General features: G+C 33.9%; 1 protein-coding gene across 1 annotated transcript in view; it reads right to left on the bottom strand.

The window, feature by feature from the left end:
- LOC143048509 (serine-protein kinase ATM-like) overlaps positions 1-23,058 on the bottom strand; it is a 99,633-nt gene that overhangs the window by 30,435 nt on the left and 46,140 nt on the right. Inside the window, exons 32-47 of the mRNA XM_076222200.1 lie at positions 17,993-18,230; positions 16,806-16,953; positions 16,390-16,575; positions 14,467-14,638; positions 11,120-11,210; positions 10,416-10,550; positions 9,858-10,070; positions 7,713-7,967; positions 7,097-7,198; positions 5,821-5,940; positions 5,402-5,615; positions 3,722-3,880; positions 3,114-3,236; positions 1,936-2,138; positions 1,399-1,609; positions 808-918 (exon numbers count right to left, since the gene is read on the bottom strand). Of these exons, the coding sequence (XP_076078315.1) occupies positions 808-918; positions 1,399-1,609; positions 1,936-2,138; positions 3,114-3,236; positions 3,722-3,880; positions 5,402-5,615; positions 5,821-5,940; positions 7,097-7,198; positions 7,713-7,967; positions 9,858-10,070; positions 10,416-10,550; positions 11,120-11,210; positions 14,467-14,638; positions 16,390-16,575; positions 16,806-16,953; positions 17,993-18,230 (2,681 nt within the window). The remainder of the gene's footprint in view (positions 1-807; positions 919-1,398; positions 1,610-1,935; positions 2,139-3,113; positions 3,237-3,721; positions 3,881-5,401; positions 5,616-5,820; positions 5,941-7,096; positions 7,199-7,712; positions 7,968-9,857; positions 10,071-10,415; positions 10,551-11,119; positions 11,211-14,466; positions 14,639-16,389; positions 16,576-16,805; positions 16,954-17,992; positions 18,231-23,058) is intronic.

Below are 23,058 nucleotides of genomic sequence, written 5' to 3'. Positions count from 1 at the left end.
TTAAAACAACATTGCATTCGACCTGTTTTTGGACATTGTTGAGTGGTTTGAAAAGGACGAATCAAGACGAATGAGATACTCCCCAACATCTCTGCAGTATTTTTGGTTATCGTTGACAACATTTTTTGTTTTTATTCTTCGTGAAACATATTATTAAACCCTAGGTTCCAACAATTTATTTCAATATTAATCTCAGTGATTTTTTTAGCACACATTATGTGTTTTTTCATGAACAATGTAGCCTTATTTAGGTAAGTTTCAACGACTCATAGCTTGAATATAAAGATATGATTTGTACTTCCCCTCACGCATTCACAATGTCCTCAATCAGAACCGATCCCCTCACGCAAGACTTAATGAAAAAATGTAGTTTTTGGAATAATTAAGACGTCTGACAATCTCGGACAGCGTACACGCCGTCAAAAACAACATTCATACCCATTGCCCTAAAAAAACTAAATTTGAACTTGTAGGTCTGTAAATAGAACCATTTCAAAATTGAAATGTCACTTTTTTAGGCAATTTCTCGTGAGACAACTGTTTTTGTAAGAGTTCAACTCTACGTACAACAGTAAATGATATATGTATTTCTTCGCTAAGGTATTCACCACAGCATAGCATTCTCTGATTTTCAATATTTTGATCAGTTGAATAAGAAAATTGAGATTTAGAAATGTACATACCTTTTGAAGCGGTGACAATTACTCCACTCAAGCACAACCGGAAAATCCTCTCACGGTTTTCATTGCAGAACCAAATGTTCTGCGTGTGTAGATTACCAGCCGTGTTATGCATCTGAATACTTACATTATTTAAAGTAGCTTGGAATGACTGACTCTGAGCTTTTGTGTCCATTCTTGCTGCTAACTGATACATTAGTGGTATAAATTTGTAAGATTTCAACGTCTTTATACTCTTCTGCAAAAAAGTCAATTCAAATTGGTCACTTGCATGGTTCTGTAAAGTATCCATTCTGTTTTTCAATTTTCCACCCAGTATTTCCAAATAAATACTGAATACAAACTTATTTTCACAGATACTTTATGACGCGTTTAATCCTTTCAAGCCCACCTGGTTGAGATCTAATTTTACGATTTTAAAAATTTATTTGATATAGTTTAATAAGAAAGATCCAAGTTTGGCATATTTGCGACGTTTATTTAAGATAAGATCAGCATATCTCCTTGTTGGAAGATCCTTAGATCACAGTTATCTCTCCTGATCCTCAGATCACAGTTATCTCACCCTGATGTCAGTCTAAACAAAAGATTATCAGGTCAGTTATCTGCCTATGAACAGTTTCATACATTTATAAGTGTTGAAATTCTGTTCAGATGTATAACTGAACAACACTGATTTAAGACCCCCCCCCCTGATATGGGACCCACAATACCTTACCTCTATAAGTGAGTTGACATCTTGAACAGATGTGTTACTGAACCACAGTGATATGAGCCTAAAGATCCTCAGGTCATGTTTATCTCCGTATTTCAGACATTTGAGATAGTTTTCTACTGCTTTCTGTAGGTATTTAGTCTTATCTTCATTCATGGCCTCAATTTCTGCTTTATCAATATCACTTTGCTTGTATAGGATTTTATAGTATCGACTAAAAAACATATATATATAATTTTGTGAAATGCTTTTTTTCCATCTGATTTATGCCACCCAAAAAATATAATTTGTTTTCAATAGAAATGAGGGAGAGTGCATATGGCATATATAACCCTTTATGAATCTGCCAATACTTAAACACATCAAATAAGACAAAAGTTTAAAAAAAAAGAGTTATTAATTAAAAAAATGTATAAATTATACATCATTCCCAAAAGAAGCTAAACCTGAATAAAATTGAATCATCATTTAAAATAAGTAATAAAAAATTATTTCTTTTTATACCAGTAATTTCAAATAATCAAGTAGCATAATACTTACTCCTTGCTTATATCTCCCAGCTGTTTTAATGTCTCCATTTCAGTTTTAGCCTTCTTCATCAGAGCTTGCTTAGCTTCGTATGTATTGGATTTCATGTAGTTGACTATATTCTGGTACTGGTTGTCTGCATAACGAGCTAAGGACAAATAGGCATCCATTGCAACATCACCCTGCTCATTCAGGGATTCTAGTAGGCCGACAGTCTGTTAAAATATAGTTAAAACACAACTTAAACAGTAAATTCATATTCATCGTCTTTGAAATATACTTGTAATTCCAAATTTTGCAGTTATAAGATAATTCAAGAACTTACACAAGAGAACCTTTGAAAAAGAGTGGATATTCCTTGTCTAAAACTTGATAAACTCAAAATTTCCCATGAGTCAAAATATTTCTGCAGTCCCGACATGGAAGCATAGAACGCTATCTAACAGACATGAACACCTTGCAATGATTCTTTACACCAAGTATATTAATTCAATTAATAATTAAATGTGAGAAAAACATGCCTTAGTATTTTTTCAATAATTGAACCATTAAATGGGGTCATGGACAACACACATATGAAACAGACAAAATAGCATCTGTATACAGTTCTTCTAATTTTTAAAATTAGACGATATATACATTGTTTACTTGCTAAACATCCCTATGTCTCACATTTGGCAATATTTATAACTAGAGGCTCTCAAGAGCCTGTATCGCTCACCTGACTCTTCTTGGGTTTTTGAAATCATATAAAAACAGATAAAATTTGGCTACAAAGTAACAACACTTGGCCAGCACCTCATAAGGAAAGGACTAATCATGCTATGTTTGATTTCATTCAATTCCGTGGTTCTCTAGAAGAAGACTTTTGTATGCATTTCCCACAGGGTCCTATGTTAAACTAAGCCCCTGCTGGCAGTCATCTTGGATGATGGATCAGAGACAAAGTATCAACACTTGGTCAGCACCTCATAAGGAACAATCATGCCATGTTTGGTTTCATTCCATTCAGTGGTTCTCTAGAAGAAGTTCAAAATGTAAAGAGTTAACGACGACAACGGACGCCAAGTGATGAGAAAAGCTCACTTGGCCCTTCGGGTCAGGTGAGCTAAAAAGCGAGACGAAAATGAAACACAGTTTATCAAATATAAGTCTAATGCTTCAACTGAAAGTAAAATTTTGGGTGATACCTTTTCCAGATATTCCTCCATTATGACATTAGGGTTTTCTGATCTTGTTTCTGCTAACCAGTTACCATAGATACTGAGGACTTGGGGGTAAAATCTAGCAGCATCAATATTCTCATCCTGTAGCTGTAGAAAAAACAATATCAATATCACTTTTGTAAAAGTTGTGAATTTTCTACTTTGTATTATACTGATGTAATTTCATAAAGATGGTTTTGGTTATTCATTTTGGTATCTTTTGATCATACAGCTCTTTATAGGTTTATGTTCTTATACTCCCTTTTTTTTTGTCATGGGTAACTCTGAAGATGACAAATCCAGGAAAGCACTTTAGATGTAACAAATCTATAAAGTGTACACCCTGCCTCATATCACTTTTAATATTTTTATTTTTTATTTTTAAAGTTATACTTTTACAAAACATGAAAAAACAATTCTTTATATATTTTTTCATAAAAAGACGAAGAAGTGTAGAGACAATACCATTTCCACAATATGGTTTGCTTTTGTCTTATACATTTTCTATGTCAGGTCAAGGGAATTCTTAACTAAGTTTCTCAAATCAACTGAAAATAAGCTAAACATCTATGAACTTTTGTTAAATTATGTACCTTTTCCAGCTTGGTCATAAGGTTTTTCATCAGGTGCTTTGCTGTATTTTGTTCCTGTCTGGTCCAGTATAGATTAGCTTCTTCTATTAACTTTGGAATGTAAAGTTTTAAATTGTCAGTTTCCATTTGCTTCAAATCAAATATTGCCCTTTCTGCTATCTAAAATATAGTAAAATACAGAGTTATCATTACTTTTTGGCCATGTCTATAAAAGCTGTTTTAGCCCATTTTGCCCTGTCCTTTCTTTTAAGCCTCACCCAACTTTGTACCGTTATTATACATATGATACATTTTATAATATTGTGTAACCTAAATTGACTTTTAAAAAAGTGTATATGATTGTCCAGTTTTTCTTATGATCTGAAATGGATTTTCAAAACCTTTCTGAGTAAAATTTTCAATTACTATCACTGTTTTATTTCGGCTGATCAATCATCAAAATACAAATGATTAAAGAGTATTAGGTATGGTTATAATGTTTGATTTTACTCATTTATATTTGCTAGATAAAATTAATTAAATTAGCACAAATTTAGTACATAAACTAGACATCAGAAATTTCAGCAATGTTGACAAAAATGCATAGAGATACTGAAATGACAACATCAAATATGAATTCCTAAATCTTCTTGGTAATGCAGCTATATAGGTCCTCAATTTCTACCAGCCTCTGGGCCAATACAGAAGCAGACAGTTAACAATGTTATTATTGCATACTATCTTTCGGCCATTCTCTATATCAAATATGCTGATGCTATATATAATAGCTGTTCAATCAAGAGAATATTTAAGCATTTAAATGTTTTTGCAATTTTAAATATAGCCATTTATGTTTTTTTTGTGCCTATTGTTATTGACCTACTGTGGATTCAAATATTTTCTGGGTTAAACCAACTTTAGTGGATTGTGGAAAATTGTTGATATAAGATTATATGGCTTTGCCGCAGTCTACATACAACCGTATAGACAATAAATTCTTCCTTAAACTTTAAATTGTTGGTTCATCCTACACTTAAGACATTTACCGAACAAGAATGTGTCCAAAGTAGATTGATGCCCCACTCACACTATTATTTTCCATGTTCAGTGGACCGTGAATTGGGGTGAAAAAAGCTAATTTGGCATTAAAATTAGAAAGATCATATCGTAGGAAACATGTGTATTAAGTTTCAAGTTCAGAGGACTTTAGCTTCATCAAAAACCCCCTTAGTTGTTAATGTCTTTGTCATTTTGGTCTTTTGTGGATAGTTGTCTCATTGGCAATCATACCACATCTTCTTTTTTATATTAAACAAAAACTTTAACCTGATACTAGCACTATCATTTTCTATGTTCAGTGGACCCTGAAACTGGGGTCAGAATTCTAATTTGGCATTAAAATTAGAAAGATCACATCATAGGGAACATGTGTACTAAGTTTCAAGTTGATTGGACTTCAATTTCATGAAAAACTCCCTTGACCAAAAATTTAACCTGTAGCGGGTCAGACAGAAGAACGGACGGACGAACAGACAGCACAACAAACGGATGGACTCACAGACCAAAAAACATAATGCCCCTCTATTATCGTAGGTGGGGCATAAAAATGGTATCCCAGAAGAATTTGTTTATTTGTGTTATTTTAAATGATTCCTTTGTCAACATTTGTTAAAAATATACACAGATAGAAATCCATTATACCTGATGTCTGTTACTCTCTCTGGCCAGCTGAGCCAGTTTGAGTAGTTGATGTTGTAAACAGATATTAAGAGACGGATCATCATGCTTGACTTGTAACATTTTCAGTATGGTACATCGTATATTCAGTGTTGGCTCCAGAAACATGAAGTCATTGTCTGTAAAACTATCCTCAGAGTTCCACCTGGTAGTCAAGTCATCGTATCCTTCCTTCTGCCTGTAACAAACAATCCTTTATAAGACAACAGTAATATTGTATCCATTTTAAATTAAACAAAATAATTAATATAAACATTGCAAAAATGTTCAACAAAGTATAAAGGTAGACAAAAAACCAACTGAATGCTAAACTGACTGTTGAAAAACTTGTTGCCAAATAGTTTGTTAATTAGTGAATAAAGATAAATATTACAAGAACTCACAGAATGTTGTACTGTAACACATTATCTATCTGAGACACACACTGTAGATCTGCTAGTACTGGATACAGACATCTAGCACTCTCCATGGTACTGGTAGATATCTTCTGCATAGATAACATCCTATAAAGAGTCATAAAATCAGTACTTTTCTTCTGAATACACAGAAAGCCAATGATAAGGTTTTTTTTATCAATTTTTAAAAGCAGTTTGTAGCTTTACTATTTGCATTTTCTGCCTTCCATAAATGCCCTACACACAGTAAGTGAAAATAACAAGAAGGTTAAATTACTGACAACACATTAAACCCCACCACATGCTTGTCCCAAGTCAGAATCCTGTAGCTTGATGGTTGCCCTTTGTTCATATTTTTTTAGCTAATTGAATTATTGTAAATTTAGACTTTACCAGTAGTTTTATTGTTCAACTTGTAACACCTTTTTCCTACCCGGCCTTTTATAGTTGACTATACTGTAAGGATTTTGATGTCATTGCGGAAGGCCGTTCAGTGACCTTTTCCATTATATAACTGCTTACATCTATGTCACTTCAACTCTGGACAATTATACAACATCTCCTATTTTTTATTTTGCTAGCCAGTTTGAATATTATCTGTCATGTTGAATTTAAAGTCATATGAAACGAGTGAGTGGTGAAAAATAATGTTTTTCCAATTCTTGAACCAATGCATGTATATATCACAAACTAAGTCCTCTGTGCACGATTTTATCATTATTTACGCAAATATATCGTATAATCGTCAATTTTTTTTCTCTCTGTCTGTTATGATTTAACAAATATGGCTGCTCATTAAATGCCGTGTTTTGAAGCCGAAGTTTACCGATTGTCACCTTATAGTAAATAAATAACAAAAAGCATGGGTATTGAGCACGTGTTTAACATGTACAATTAGATAATTGTTTATTTTAATGACAGATTCATGCGTATTGCGATCACCGGATTTTTACGAGGAGGGTTACGCTCAGGTCACTATGCATACGGAAAATATGTCGGCGAATTGCTTCCTGGAAGCAAGCAATTAAAAATAAGTAAACTTCTTCTAAATGTGGACAAATTAAAGAATTTTCCTCAGAAAAAAGTATATGTACAAAAGTTTTATAATGAAAACTATCCATTTAGTTATAAAAAACAGATGCATATTTTTTTTTAATTTGAGGTTTCATATGACTTTAAAGTTACAAATTGAAAAGGTCTGACAATAACAGATGACAAAGATACAGCTTTGATTATTATTTTAAGTATTCTGTAATTTACATACCTGGCTTTACCTATGTTTCTCTCAGCAAGTGAACAGTGACCATCTTTAACAGCTTTCAGGGCGGAATATACTGCTTCATTAAAACTACAACTTTCTTCCAACCTAAAAAAAAAATTCAGTCACACTATGAAAGTAAGTTCAACTTGGAAATTTCATATCACATGTGTGAAATTGCTTTATGGTTATAGATGTGTTAAACAATTTTTCTTTGACATCAAAGACATGTAAAACTGTTTTATTGAACAACCATCATGATCAAGGTTATTTTCACATAAAAATGAATAAGTCATTTATTACAATACATAGGTCTAAATCTTTCACACTAGTTGATGTACAATTGCATGAGATAAACACTAATTCTAAAAGCTTACCATTTAGATTTGACTATGGCAGTGTCTGAATATCAGAAAAGAAGATCTCTAGCACATATCATTAAGCTTCCAAACCGAAGTTTTTTAACCAGAAACAAAAATAATCTTTTTTATAACTAATTTTCTTACTTCACAACCAGACATCACATTGTTTAATTTTGATCAATATGTTTTATTTGAAAGCTTAAAATTACAGTTTAACAATGGCAAATTATGGCAAAACAATCTATAGGAAAGACACATACCTGGAAGTTGTCTCTATATTCCACTGTCCTGTCTTCCAGGCAGCTTTGAACTGTAAATCTTTGATGTGACTGGGTATCTCTGACTGACCAGTACTGGACATGGTATGGAGATATCTCTCTAGTAAGTGGTTAGAACCAAAGTTCTGTAGAGCTTGTAACAGTTCATACTGGGGTCCTGATGATGGCTGACACATCTCAATGTCATACGTAATAACAGCCTTCTCCCATCTATTCTCATGTTCATAGGACTTCACCCTGTAATAAGAATTTTGACAATGACATGTTTTGGTAGAACAGTCATATATATTTAAATCTCAGAATGGTCTAAGTATTTTTCTCTTTTGAAAAGATGTTGTAGGGATACATATTTAAAGAATTTTCAATATAAAATATTACATAGAATTATACCTACTAATACATTTTTATATAGAATTAAGCAAAAGGAAACAAGTCTATGTACCTTCTGTAATGAGGAAGAGGAAACAATAGAACATTTATTTTATGATTGTAATGTTACATACAATTTTTGGTTGTCATTTTTACAGAAAATTAAATTATTTGATGAGCATTTTAGCATTAGTAAGACAGAAATTTTATTGGGATTTATTACTAAGAGTTTGTTTATAAATGTGTTAATAATTATAGCTAAAAACTACATCTTTAGATGTAAGTTAAGAAATATAGCTCCTAGTTTTATAGGACTTAAATTCAGAATAAAACAATACCAATCTAATGAATTTTATATTGCAAACAAAAATAATAGAGCAGCATCTTATGAAAGATTCTGGTCCCCACTACATACAATTTTTTCATGATTTATATTATCATTTATACTTTAAATTATACTATAGTGAGCAGTGGTATTTTGAATTTTTACTTTATATATAGACATGCATGCATACTAATGGTAAGATTGCAGCGACTGTGTGTAAGTAGTGAGAGAAAGTGTGAGTGTGAGCAGCTATATTCTTTTTTTTCTTTAATAACTATATTCTTGAATTATGAAGATAAATTTAAAAAAAAAAAAATGGATAGTCTTGTATATAACTTTCAATATTTACCCCAAAAACCATAGTCAGGTGGTGATTGTAGGGGTATTGTAAAATCCTGACTATTGAAAAACAAATAAAAGCTAAAAAAAAAAAAAAAAAGAACAGTCATATTGGGTGGTTATTTTATATCTACTAGAAGATTCCAGCGAAATCGCAGTACAATTGAGCAAGTGTTGAATAAAGAGTTTTTAAATTTGCAGTTAGTACGTCGACCGACCATGCACAAAAGCTTACAATACTACATGGATCGATAACAGTTTCCAAATTGGGTAATTTTCTGAAAAATTGGGAGTTTTCTGTGGAAAAAAGATTGTTTCAAAGACAAATTTAGGAAGTACAAACCACTAAATTTATACGCCATATCACAAATATTTCCAACTTTGTATGGTTTCAGAGGACATGCGGCTCAATGAAATTGATCTCTTCCTTTAGTAGTATAGATTCTTGTTTCATTTCATATAAAAAGAATATGTATGATTGCCAATGACAAAACTTTCTACCATAAACCAAATGTGATAAAGTTGTTTCATGTCATATACACTATGAAAAAAGTTTTTGCCTCATATTCATCAATTTTTATTTTTTTTACTTTTTTCAAAAGATGTCACACCACCAATTACTCCCTCAAATTTAGAACGTATGTGAAAGAAGGCCTACTCGGACAAAAAATAGTGCATTTGATGTCATTGTTTACTTAAACTAACCAACAAATTGGCAGAAATGAAACTTTTGGTGAAAGAGAAATATACTAAGACCATTTTGAGCTAAAATTTACTTGTTTATGAGTTTGCACTTCATAGTATACTAATTTAAGATTTCCAGAAAACCAGGGGTTATTTTTAGTGGTACCTCTATTCAGAAGACCTTTTCTTTTTTATATGATTTTAAACATCTGTTGAAAATTGGCATGTAGAAAGCTGATACATGTACGATTCAAGATATACCTGGTTTCTATGAAGTTAAACTTAAGGTAAAATATTTAGAAAGCTGTGAAAATTGTAAAATTTGGTTGAACAGATAGGGACTTTTAATTGGTGGTATGACACCTGAAACATATATTTTTTCAATTCCTTTTGCCATAAATAGATGTTACCTTGAAGACGTATCAGCCAGTCTACCAGCTCCACACCCATATAATCCATCAGGGTCCCCTATCTCTTGGTAAGTTTGGAGGAGTAGGTCCTGCACATTGATTGTAGATGACGATGAGGAGGAGGACCCCAGAGAATCAATCATTGTGGTCTGACTGAAACTCTGGGAGAACCCAGTACCTTTCTGAGAATCACCACTGTAATCTTGCTTTTGTCTGAAAACAATATTAGACAGTCTAAATGTTTGAATCGGTTGTACACTTTCTTTTTGTTAATATTGCAGCTAACTTTAACAAAACAGTGCTTCATTAAATTCATGGTTCATACTACTTTTATCTTAATATCTATTCAACACACCATTAATGTATCAAACTATCCCTTAAAAAAACATGCTATTTGATAAGTAGTAAGTAGGGAAGTATGTAAATTGAAACAAGAACAATGTTAACCTAATTAAACTATATTTTTTTTTGTCTCTTTTTTTAAAAACTTTATACACAGATGCAAGTATTGAAATGCCTCTTAGTTTATACAGAAAGCGAAAGGTACATAGGCCTTACCTTTGAATGTCACACCAGATTTCTGCAAATAGAATGGCTGAGAAGTGAGCAGAGCAGTACATAGCTGCTTTAGATATGTGTAGGAAGTCTAAATCTAACCAGAAATTGTTATCCCAAGCTGTCATCTCTTGTCTTCTGTAAAACAAATACGGCTATTAATCTTGACATGTCTGTTTGTTTGTAAAGTCAAGTTGGGCAACAAATGATCAATATGCAAAAAAAGACTATTCATGGACTTCATTCTTCAATAGAAAAAAATAAAGTATATATGAATATCTAAAGGTACCATATTGGTAATCTTATTCCTGCAAAATATAATCTTTTCAGTTCATAGTCAAAGGTTTTACAGGTAGGACCAATAAAACAAACAGCATTAAAAGTACTGCTTGTTTCATCTGTTGTAAATTTTGGAGGTCTCGGAAAAAACAACATACTTTAAAAAAAAAAGGGTTTAACACCCGATTAACCTTTTTAAGAGTTTTCGTAAAATCCGGCGGGATAATAAAACTTCTTGACCCCAATGAACACAATCTAAGTATGGTTCAACATTTTTACCCATTCACATGTCGTAGTTAGCTGATTCAATGTGATTGTTGATTCTGTGTACAAAACTGGTATTGTATTTAAGAAGCAGTGTTTAGAACTAGATTAACCAGAATCTAGAATGGGTATGTTTTCCCTTATCTAACTACTTGAATATATACCCTTGTTTTGGTCTGTCTTGCTGCCTTAAATACTGAACCACATTCAACATACTTCTTACTGAATCTTTGTTTCTGCACACTTCACTTACATCTGTAGTAAAAAAAAAATATTCATATTTAAAAAGATAAATGTGATAATATCAAATTAATATCAGAGTTTGCAATTTTCCCTCTACTTTATTAATACATACATATCCTGAACTTTTTTATCTTAACAAATTCTTTATACAAAGATCACTGAATTCACATTTCTAATCAAAGCGCTGTAAGCGCTGAAGGCAGTTAACCAAAAACCAAGGCAACTGTAATTATGAAAACTGTGGCATTATGTTGCCTCATCATTAAACATTCATATATAGTACATTCATTTTTATCTACTGATTTATTTATTAAGGCAAATAATTTATATGTTATCAAGGTTTCAAAAGCAATGCATATATCAATGTATATTTTTTATGGTGAGTCTGCAGTGGTACAAGTTCCCAATGATTGCAGTTGTTCTACTTGGTAGTTAACCTTGGTTTTATTTGACTGCTAGAAGTTCAATTTGACGTAGTATGAACATGTAATAGTATGAATTGACTGGTTTCCCTGGAAAGAAAACTGAGTTTGTGTTCTATAGTACAAAAGTTATGAGACACGAATCAGACAAATGTTCACTACAACAGGGATCAAAGATGAGGTCTGACTGACTTGCCCATAGTAAATGTAAATGATTTGTTATTTTGTCCCATACATATGAATATATATAATTTAGGGGTGGGGATCTCAACGGTTTTCAAGTTCTCAAACAGGTAGGGGTAGGCAGAGGATTTAGGGGGCAGGGGGCCAGGCCCCCCCTTTTTGGGAAAAAATTTGGTTGCTTATATAGGGAATCACTGAAGCGTGACTAAAGCGGCCCCTCTTAGGTCAGTCAGTGGGTCCCACTTATGAACATTTCTGGATCCGCCACTGGGGGTAGGGTGACCCTAGGGACTTCCCCTACATTTCATTTTATTTGTTATATTGTGCCATACAAGAATATATATGGTTTAGGGTTGGGGATTTCATTGGTTTCCAAGTTCTCAAACAGGAAGGGTAGGGTGACCCTAGGGACTCCCCCTATATTTCATTTAATTAGTTATATTGATCCATACATGAATATATATTGTTTTGGTGTGGGGATCTCGACCGTTTCCAAGTTCTCAAACAGGAGGGTTGGGATGGCCACAGGGACTACTTCCCTTGTATTTCATTTGATTTGTTATATTGTCCCATACATGAGTATATATGGTTTAGGGGTAAGGATCTTGACCATTTCCAAGTTCTCAAACAGGAGGGTGAACAGTGACCTCAGGGACTCCCCCTATCTTTCATCTGATTTGTTATATTGTCCCATACATGAATATATATGGTTTAGGGATGGGGATCTCGACCATTTTCAAATTCTTAAACAGGAGGGGTGGGGTGACCCCTAGCGACTCTTCCTATATTTCATTTGATTTTTCATATTGTTACAAACATGAATATATATGGTTAAGGGGTGTGGATCTCGACCGTTTCCAAGTTTTCAAACGGGAGGGGGTGGGGTAACTCCAGGGACTCCCCCTATATTTCATTTTTTATTTATTATATTGTCCTATACTTGAATATATGCAGGGGCGGATTCAGAGGGGGGTTGCGGGCTTGCACCCCCCTTAAATTTGCAAAGCATGGGTTGTTCTCAGCTTAATAAAGCAAATTCTGATAATTTTACCTCAATTTTTTTTAGCTTCGCTCTGCTCGGCGAAAATTTAAGTTTGCGCCCCTCCTAACCTAAAATCCTGGATCTGCCCCTATGGTTTAGGGGTGGGGAGCTCAACCGTTTCCAAGTTATCAAACAGGAGGTGGTAGAGTAGCCCAAAGAATGCCACCTATATATCATATGATTTACTTACATTAAGGTATATATAATATAGTTGCATTATTTGTGAAAATAAAGAATGAAACTTTCAGCTACTTTAATTGACCCTTCAAAATTGAGAAAAAACAAATAACCCCTCGAAATTGCAGTAATATGTTTACACTTTAAAAGCATCTCACATGCATTATCATCATTTATCATTTATAAAGAAAATTTAGACTGTGACCATGAACATGTATATTGTTAGATATACTGTTCCCAGCTGTCACGTTGTATTGGATTTTTAAATTAAAATTTATCAAAAAGTAATTTTTAGTTTCTGAATAAAATTTTTTTTTGCTTTTTCTTTCTTTTAAATATATCTTTTGGTTTACAATACTAGTGTTTATATTCATTTACCATGCGTAGATGTATTTTTTCACCTGCTTGGATTTATTTTGTAAATGATTGTCAAACCCGGAATTACCCTTATCCGCTTCCGGAATCGGATCCGATTTTGTAAAATTTTGTCTTCACGGTCGCCATTGTTATGTGTTTACAATGTTGTTTTTGTCAATCAGATACGATTTTACTCGAATTTATACAAAATTTGTCGGCGATTTTCTGTATAAAGCTAGCGGTTGAACAAAATGAACATTGCCGTCATGAATAATAATGATAAAAATAAGTTTTTAGCTCGTTTAATTGGAGACTTTGGTGAAAACGGTGAAAAGGTTTGCAAAGTAATTTCTTATTTTCTTCAAATGTAAGGCGACTACGTCGGGCGTAGCTAGAAACCAACTATCCTAGTCGAAATTCCGCTTGCAAAAGTGGAAGGTCTCGGACCACCGCTAATTTGCACACCTGCCTCCAAATTGAAAAGCTACGAAAATTTCTTTTTCTAATTTGAAATTGCCGCCAACAGCATGAACAGTTGTATTATATAATAGACTACTGACGTAGTTGTACTACGTATTGATGACAAACAATATTCCTACGACTTTTGTCATTTGGGAAATCTAAACTGCTTGTCTTAAGAGATTTTCGGCGATTAAATATTTCATACAATTGTTCTTTGACATCTTAGCTAAAAGCACAAGTCATAATGAACTACACAAGGATTTTTAATAAGCACTACTTCCTATGTGTAACTTTAAAACTTTTGGATAAATCGACGATCATTTAAGGTTTTTCTTGTCATTTTTTTTGTAATCCAGAATAAAAAATATTAAAAAAGTGTTCAATTAGTTATATATAACATAGTAACAAGCTAGATAATAACAATGGCAAGTATTTCAGCATTTATTGGGTAGAACACAAATCTAGGGTGATCGCATAATGCAGCTTAACTGCATAAAAATGTATAAATATATTTAATTGAGTTTCATATAAACTAACACCATCAAATAATCAAAATACATGATTTTTAATACTACATGTGTATTAACATCATTAAAAATGATAAATTGATTTATATATTACTAACCTCTTGATGACATTGACAAGGCTGAATGTGACCTTGAGTTACTACTATCTTGTTCACAGTGAGAAGAGAAGAATCTTCTGATATGACTTGACAGTACGTCTCTGTGTATAGGCTGGTCTTGTAGTAAGAAATCATGGATCACTAATGGCAGAACAATCTCACTAAACCTTGTCTGAAATCAAGTCAGAAATAATAAAATCATGGATCACTAATTGTAGAACAATCTCACTAAACCTTGTCTGAAATCAAGTCAGAAATAATAAAATCATGGATCACTAATGGTAGAACAGTCTCACTAAACCTGGTCTGAAATCAAGTCAGAAATAATAAAATCATGGATCACTAATAGCACAACAGTCTCAGTAAACCTAGTCTGAAATAAGTCAGAATTACCTATCTCTAAAACTGCTCACATAATAATAAATCACGGATCACTAATGGTAGGACAATCTCACTAAACCTGGTCTGCAATAATTCAAATATGCATTAAACCTGGTCTTGTAATAAAATATTATGGATCATTAATGGAAGAATCCACTCTTGACACTAAATTTGGTCTGAAATAAGTCAGAAATTAAAGATACAAATATTTGTAGTTTTGCGTGCGGAGGGGTCGAAACAATAGAACATATATTCTGGACTTGTCCATAAATATCAAAATTATGGGAAGACCTTGACTCCTGGATATTTGAGAAGACAGAAATAGAACTAACTTTAAATATTGATTTGGTTTTATTTGGTATTTTAACAAAAACCGATAAAAATGATATAAGAAACATAATACTTCTGTTAACAAAATTCTACATTTATAGAAGCAAATTAGCTATGGAACAAACCAATATAATAGCACTTAAAAATTATTTAAAGGAAAACTTATTAATAGAAAAAAATATATTCTATAAAAATAAATTACTCAGTAGGGCAGAAAACTGCTGGAACCCCTGGACTCCTTTATTATCATAAAAACAAAAAACAAAAACCAAATAGACTCCACATATAATGTATATATTTCTTATCCAAACAACCTCTGTCTTAAAATCATTATCTGCAATGTATCAAACTAAAACTACTGTGTCTATTAAATAATATATTATATATCTTCTTTTTAGTGTATATAACTATTATGCATACAAAAGAAAAAAAGAAATTTAATACAAAAAACAATATATATATATATTTTTTCTAAACCTGTGCATTTGTTATACAGATAATTATGTTTGGAAATCTTAATAGTATTAACTTCTTTCTTTTTGAAATTACTGACATGGTATATTTTTTTATTTTTTTCCAAATATTGAAAATTGAATGTATAATACTAACAAATACTAACAACTGTATAAATATGATATTTACTAATGTTAACGAGGCCGGGATAATGTACCGGTACTTGATGTTTTAAACTAACAAATGTACAGATTTCAATAAAATATGATAAATTTAAAAAAAAAATTAATGGAAGAATCCACTCACTAAATTTGGTCGGAAATAAGTCAGAATAACATGTGATTAAACCTGGTCTGAAATAAGTCATAACTTATAAGTATGTAACACAACAAACTATACAAGGCGGACTTGGTATTTATATCTTCAATTTGTCATAAACTTAGTCTGAATAAGAAATATTACTAGCAATAGAATATCATGACAACTAAATGTGAGTAAAAACCTTTTACATTTTCTCCATAACAATTTTTTACATTATATTTATTTTATGTACAATGAACTGTGTGCTTCTTAATCCTATGTTTAAACTGAATTGGTCATGTCTATTTTGAATAGCTTTACCAAAAATCAGATGAAACACAAGAACTTCTGGCTGTAGGACACCCTACCTCCCCTTCACTATATTTCTATAATCAGTAAAACATGAAGTTGGGGCCAGAACAATGCCATCGGTTGTTCAATTCTAATTAAAATAAGTACCTTAATCATACAAATTGGCTGCAATCTGCTGAGAACTTCATCTTGTACACCTGCATTAATTAATGTACAAGTGAGATTGTGAATCCAGTTATCATGGGAACTATCAGGTGGTGTCCACAAGGTTTCCATATCAACAATCCGCTGGAATTCCTCTACACTAAGAGAGTCTTCTTTGATAGCTTGAAACTACAAGAAGCAAAAGTTGAAACTTACCACATACATCTGACCTCAACTTTAATTTTGTCTTTTCAAAACATTTTCTAAAACCTAACTGTTGTCAATTTTATAAGTAAACAAATTCTTTAATTCATATAAAAAAATTCAAAATGAGAGTTTAAATTATTATTGTGATTATAACCCTGTCCTTTTTTCTTAATTTTTAGTAGTTAGAACTGGAATGTTACTAAATGACATACCTTTTTTCTAGGTCTAAATGGATGTAGATATTGGAACAGGAAGTCTTTATCTCCTAATCTCTCTCTGTATAGATTGACAAACTCTATCCCTGTCTTAGTACTCAGTAATGTCTTCAACACACTGGAAGCTGCTTCTACTACAGACATACTAAAACAAAAGGAATAATGGATAAATCTTTAAAAATTACATATGTCATTGTCATTCATTAACTATGTTTCATAAAACAATAAAAATGTCTGATTTGACTTAATATTCAGGAATTTGAATTCAATATCTTAATGACGAATCAAACAAGCACCACAACGAGTATTGCATGTCCCTAACAAGTGAGCTTGGTCTTTATAGTATAACTAATCGCCGTATTTGAATATAAAAAATAAGACAACGCGTGACCGAACGACGCATGTATTAAACGAGTGTGCAGCATGAGTTAATTCCATAGCGGCCATCGGTCACAAGTTGTTTTATATTTGATATTCAAATACGGCGATTAGTTATTCTTTTTATTATATTGGCAAATGTTTTTTTTTTAATGAAATTAATGTAGAAAATGTAAGGAACTATATCTTTTTCCTACGCATTGACAATTTGTTTTCGAAGTTATTGACGTCTTGACAACGCCTATTGTTGTATGACGTCAGAGAGTGAAATAACCACGTTTATTTCACATGTGAAATCATCGGTTTTTATTTAACTGGGAAATCAATGTAATTCATTGCAACCAATGTAATAATTAATTTTAATATTTGTTTCACCGTTAATATTTTTATAATTCTCTATACTGTTGATTCATTTATCTTTGTGAGTACAAACTAGCGTGGATTTAGGAAAGCTTGCATTTTCATGGATATCTAATTTTGTGGTTTCAGTAAAAATCTGCATATACATGTACATGTATATATAAACAAAAGCTTATTTTATAAGCTAGAGTAAGAGGAGGGGATAAGGTCTCTGGGCAATGCTAGGCGGTGTTGTCGTAGATATGAAAAGTACAGGTTCCAGCCCCAGTCGGGGAGGAAGTTACGAATCAGATCTACTCTAACTTTGTTAGGTTGATTTTCTAGGCACACATATATATATATTAGGAAATTTGTAATTTGCTAAGATTTTAATTTGTGATTCCAATGAACCCATCAAATCCAAGAAAATTGGTATTTAACAAATATTAAATATATAGATAGCTTACTCATTATCTACAAGGTACTGGTTTAATATGTGGAAGATTTTACAATAATTTTTTAAGTTTCCAGTAAATAAACTGACAACTTGGTCTACTGTGTCCTCAACCCTAGGTAAGCCATTCTGTTCTAAATCTACAGGTCCAATCTCTCCTAAACATTTAGATATCTCTAGAGTTACTTCTTCCTTAGCTCCTTGGTACACTTGTACTAATTTACATATCAGCTGACAAATACTCTCCTTTTCTGTTTTAGAAGAAAATATATATATATTAAATTACAAAACATTATCTATGCCAATAATTAAAATGTTTATGAAATAATTAGAATTGAATTATTTGACAACTATAAATGCTATAAAATGTCTCATTGATTCATACTTTTTAACATTTTTTATGACAATGTCCAATGTTTGAAAAAGGTTGTTTTAATGGATCAGTAGCTTTAACTTGTGATTACTATCAGTCTCTAAAAGCTTATAATTTGAAAAAAAAATCTTTTTTAATTCTAAGAACCACAACTCCAGAAACCATACCATACTGCTCAATTGCAACAAACTCAAATTCCAAAGGCATTGCAGAAAAAAGTGGATTACACAAACAATTTCAATGAATTCTATTTCAAAGGGCCACAACTTCTGCAGAAATTGTAGTCAGAATGACATTTTAACTCAATCTGTAACTTTTCATTATGTCATAGTAATGCCAAATATCTAATCAAATGATTCAAGATTTGCAAAAAAAAAGTTTGTGGAAAACATACAAGTTATAAAGCATGCAAACCTTCAGCTTCAATAGAGGTAGAATAAACACAAACAAGAATGTGTCCATGGTACACAGATGCCCCACTAGAACTATCATGTTCTATGTTCAGTGGACTGTGAAATTGGGCCAAAATTGTACATTTTTAAAGTAAAATGAGATTTTATTAAATAAATACTTACCATCATAAATTCTGAGTGCATCCATCTGCGCAAGTCTGACAGGCGGAAAACCCCAAAATAAAAATATCATCCAATGAGAAGAGGGATGACCAGTGCCCGTATAACCATGCCTTTATATCATCCATTTAATTTTCCAACATAAGCATGAAGCCATAGGAAAAAAACAGGGGATGAAGGGGAGGTTGGGAGGGACCTTTAATTTATGATGGTAAGTATTTATTTAATAAAATCTCATTTTACTTTAAAAATGTACAATTTTATGTCAATAAATACGTTACCATCATAAATTCTGAGTGAAATATAGAATCTAACACAAAGCTGAATCCCCTGAACCAGAAGATGCAGGAGGAAAAACAACTCTTTGTGCGGAAACTAAAGGTCCTAAGGAGTACAAACTCTGAGCTTGAGTAGCTAAAGACTGCAGATAATGAGAAATGAAAGAATTTTCAGTTCTCCAGAAACCTGCAGATAAGACTTCCTCTAAAGAAGCATTATTAAACAGAGCCCAGGAGGTAGAAATAGCTCTAACATCATGGGCTTTAATATGCATACTATTCAGAAGTTCTTCATTAGAAAAACTGTAAGCTAATTGAATAGTTTTACAGATCCAAGATGAAATGGTTTTAACAGACAAATCTTGTTTTCCTTTGTTAATAGGAATAAATAACCTGGAATTTGAGGAGGTGCGGAGACTTTGAGTTCTCTGAAGATATAAAAGTAAGACTCGGATAGGACAAAGTACTTTAGAACTTGAATCAACAGGAAGGGCTGGAATCACTATCGGTTCTGAACCTCTACCAGGAATTTGATTTTTGGCTAAAAAAGCTGGATCCGTTAATAGGGTAACAGATGACTTATCCCTATTAAAACGAAGGCAGTAGTCAGCAGTGGAAAAAGCATGAATTTCACTTCTTCTTCTACCAGAAGCTAAGGCAAGAAGGAAACAACACTTATACGACAAAAACTTGATTTCAACCTTTTCCGCAGGTTCAAAAGGATGGTTTTTTAAAGCTGATAAAACAAGACTCAAATTCCAAGACGGTATTAAAACTCTCTGTCTAGGGCGTTCAAGAGTGAAATTCTTAACTAAAAGAGAAATGAATTCATCATTACCAAAGTCTGGACCTCCAGACAGTAGAATCGTCCTAGAAATAGCTGATCTATAGCCTTTAATAGTAGAGGGAGATAATCCTTTCTCTTCAAAAAGGTGGATCAGAAAGTCTGCTAGTTGTTGTACAGAAATTTGGAAAGGATCAATTTCCTTCCCACTACATCAACTACTGAAGATTGTCCACTTGGCATCATAGACGATGTTAGTGGAATCTCTGACTGCCCTGGAGAGATGTCTGGCTGCGCATTCAGAAAAACCTCTCTCCTTGAAGCTATCCCTGAGAGAAGCCACACGAACAGATGTAGCTTCTCTGGATTGGGATGAAGTATCTTGCCCTTGAACTGGGACAAAAGATTGTGTCGTACTGGTAGAACCAGTGGACGAGCACAGGATAGATGAAGAAGATCTGGAAACCAGGCTTGTTTGGGCCAAGCTGGAGCAATAAGAATGATCAACCCTTGCTCTGCTGAGATCTTCCGAAGAACTTGTGACAGAAATCTGAACGGTGGGAAAGCATAAGCGAACATCCCGTCCCAAGGAACACTCATGCAGTCCACTGCGTAAGCTTTCGGATCTGGTACAGGAGACATGAACACTTGAATTTTGTAATTGAGGCTCGTTGCAAACAGGTCTACATGGGGAGACCCCCACTGAAGTGTTATTGCCTGAAATACTGATTGTAGAAGTTCCCACTCTGTATTGACTGGAGTAAGTGTTCTTGACAGAGCATCTGCTAACACATTGAGTTTCCCTGGGACATGACGAACTACAATCTGTAGATGAAGTTGATTGCAAAGAAGAAGGATTTCTCTTGCTAAAAGATACAGCTCGTAACAATGAGTTCCCCCTTGGTTTCACAAATAAGCCACCACAGTGGTGTTGTCCGTTGCTAGAACCAGAGATTTGTTCTGCAGTAGGGACTGAAAATGAGACAGGGCAAGAAGCACTGCCTTCATTTCTAGTATGTTGATGTGTTCCTTCAAAAGATCTGGAGTCCACACTCCTGACACTGAAAGACCTTCCAGATAAGCTCCCCAACCGAGGTTGGAGGCATCTGTGAACAGAGTCTGATTTGGGACTGGAGGACAGAAGTTGGCCTCTCAAAACGTTTGCTTGAGAAGTCCACCAAACCAAATGAGGACACAATTCCTGATGAATGATTGGAACTGGAAACTCCCAATTCTGTGTAGCTGGGAGCCAATGTTGGTGTAGATAAAATTGAAGAGGTCGAATGTGAAGGCGACCAAGTGGAATAACATCGGCTAGAGAGTTTAAGAGACCTAGCAGTTGTGAAAACTGGCGAGCAGTGACTGTTTTTTGATTTTCCTCCTCTTCTCCTGAGAATTATAAGATGACCCTCCAGCAGAGGAATAACTACCTCGCTTAGAATTATTTCCCGAAACAGATACATTTACCTTCACTGGGAATGGAGTTTGATTGAGATGTTTCTGTACCTCATCAAGTGGTAACCCAAATATCTTCTCATCCAAAGGAGACTTGATTAAAGCATCCTTAAGATTATCTGACACCTTTGCCTTCTCCAAAATTTCAGATCTTTTGGATAAGGTGCAGTTGGCGATGGAACCCATAATCAGCAATTGAGAGGCACCCAAAGCCTTGTCTACCTGTAATAGGAAAGGTTTGACCTCTGGTGGAAGAGAAGAGTCTTTAAGAACTGGGGCAACTGCTGATAAGAAATGTTCAGCAGTGCCTAGAACATGAGAAGCGTTTCTAAGAAGATTCTCTGTTTTAGACCAAACAGACTGAGTAAGACGCAGTCCATCGGCGGGTTGAGAAGAAATAGTAGATGATAACACTTTGTCACATTTGGGTACTAGTTTGCCCAAAGTAGAGTCAAAAATTTCATAATCCTTAGAGCGGAACTGCTCAGAGAATGAGGCCAGACCGAAACCACTAACCTGGGAAAATTGGGACTCATTAGACACAATCCCATCATTAATGATCTGCAAAGAGTTGGACATATGATTAGACTGTGGAAAACTACTATGAGATTTATTATCATCTACAGGCAGACCACATGAAGCCTCAAAAGTGGAGGTTAGTTTCTTGGGTCTGGGAGGTGACTGAAAAGGCACCTTGTTGACATCTCTCATGATAGTATAAACAGAATCTCTGAGATCCTTCAAGGAGGAAGGGGCATCTTCAGTCTCTGGTTCTTTACCAGAATTGGTAGAAGACTGACCAATTACAGATGAAGATAAAGACACAGGAACAGAAGGTTGCGAAACAATCTGAGAAACCTGAACTGAGTTGTCATCTTCATCCGAAGTAAACCCTTCTTCTTGGCTGCCTGGGGCAACTGAAAAACGTTCCTCCTCATCACTGTCTTCCAGGTCACTTCCAATGTCATGATCTGGACGGAGTGAAATCACTGGAGAACTTGACTTATTGGCAATGTTCTCTAGTGTTCACAGGCGATTGGAGAAGGAAGTCAATTCCGAAGAAATAGATTGACGAAAATCATCCAAAATACTCTTGAACCCATCTAAGGAGGGGCCAGAGTTAGTTACCTGATTAGACTGATGCCCAACAGAAGAGGTAGGCAGAGCAGCAGGTACAGATATACTACTACCCCTACTAGACACTGCTACAGGAGGAGCAGGAACTGATAGATTAGGAGTAGTACTCTGTGGAACAATAACTGGTGTTGGTCCACAATAAGGCCAGAAACCTGGAAAGGGCTGACTAGGAAAAACCTGATTAGGAAAACCTTGACCAGGAAACCCTTGACCATGAAAACCCTGACCAGAAAAGCCTGAATAAGGATAACCCTGAGACCAAGGAGGTCTAGACCATGACATGGCATTACTAGCCGAAGCCGGTAAAGTTAAGCCACAATAGGACGCTGGTGCTCTAGAACCAGGTAAGTTCAAACCCATAGAGATACCAGGGTAAGATGAAATGGACCCTGTGGTGTCAACTGGCCTAGAAAAAGTGTGTGTAACCGTAGCAGTGGTAGGGACACCTCCATCATAACCGACAGAACCTGCATGCAGGGT

The sequence above is a fragment of the Mytilus galloprovincialis genome, chromosome 10, assembly GCF_965363235.1.
Source record: "Mytilus galloprovincialis chromosome 10, xbMytGall1.hap1.1, whole genome shotgun sequence".
In the NCBI taxonomy this organism is placed as follows: Eukaryota; Metazoa; Mollusca; class Bivalvia; order Mytilida; family Mytilidae; genus Mytilus; species Mytilus galloprovincialis.
This window is presented reverse-complemented; position numbering and strand designations above follow the sequence as displayed.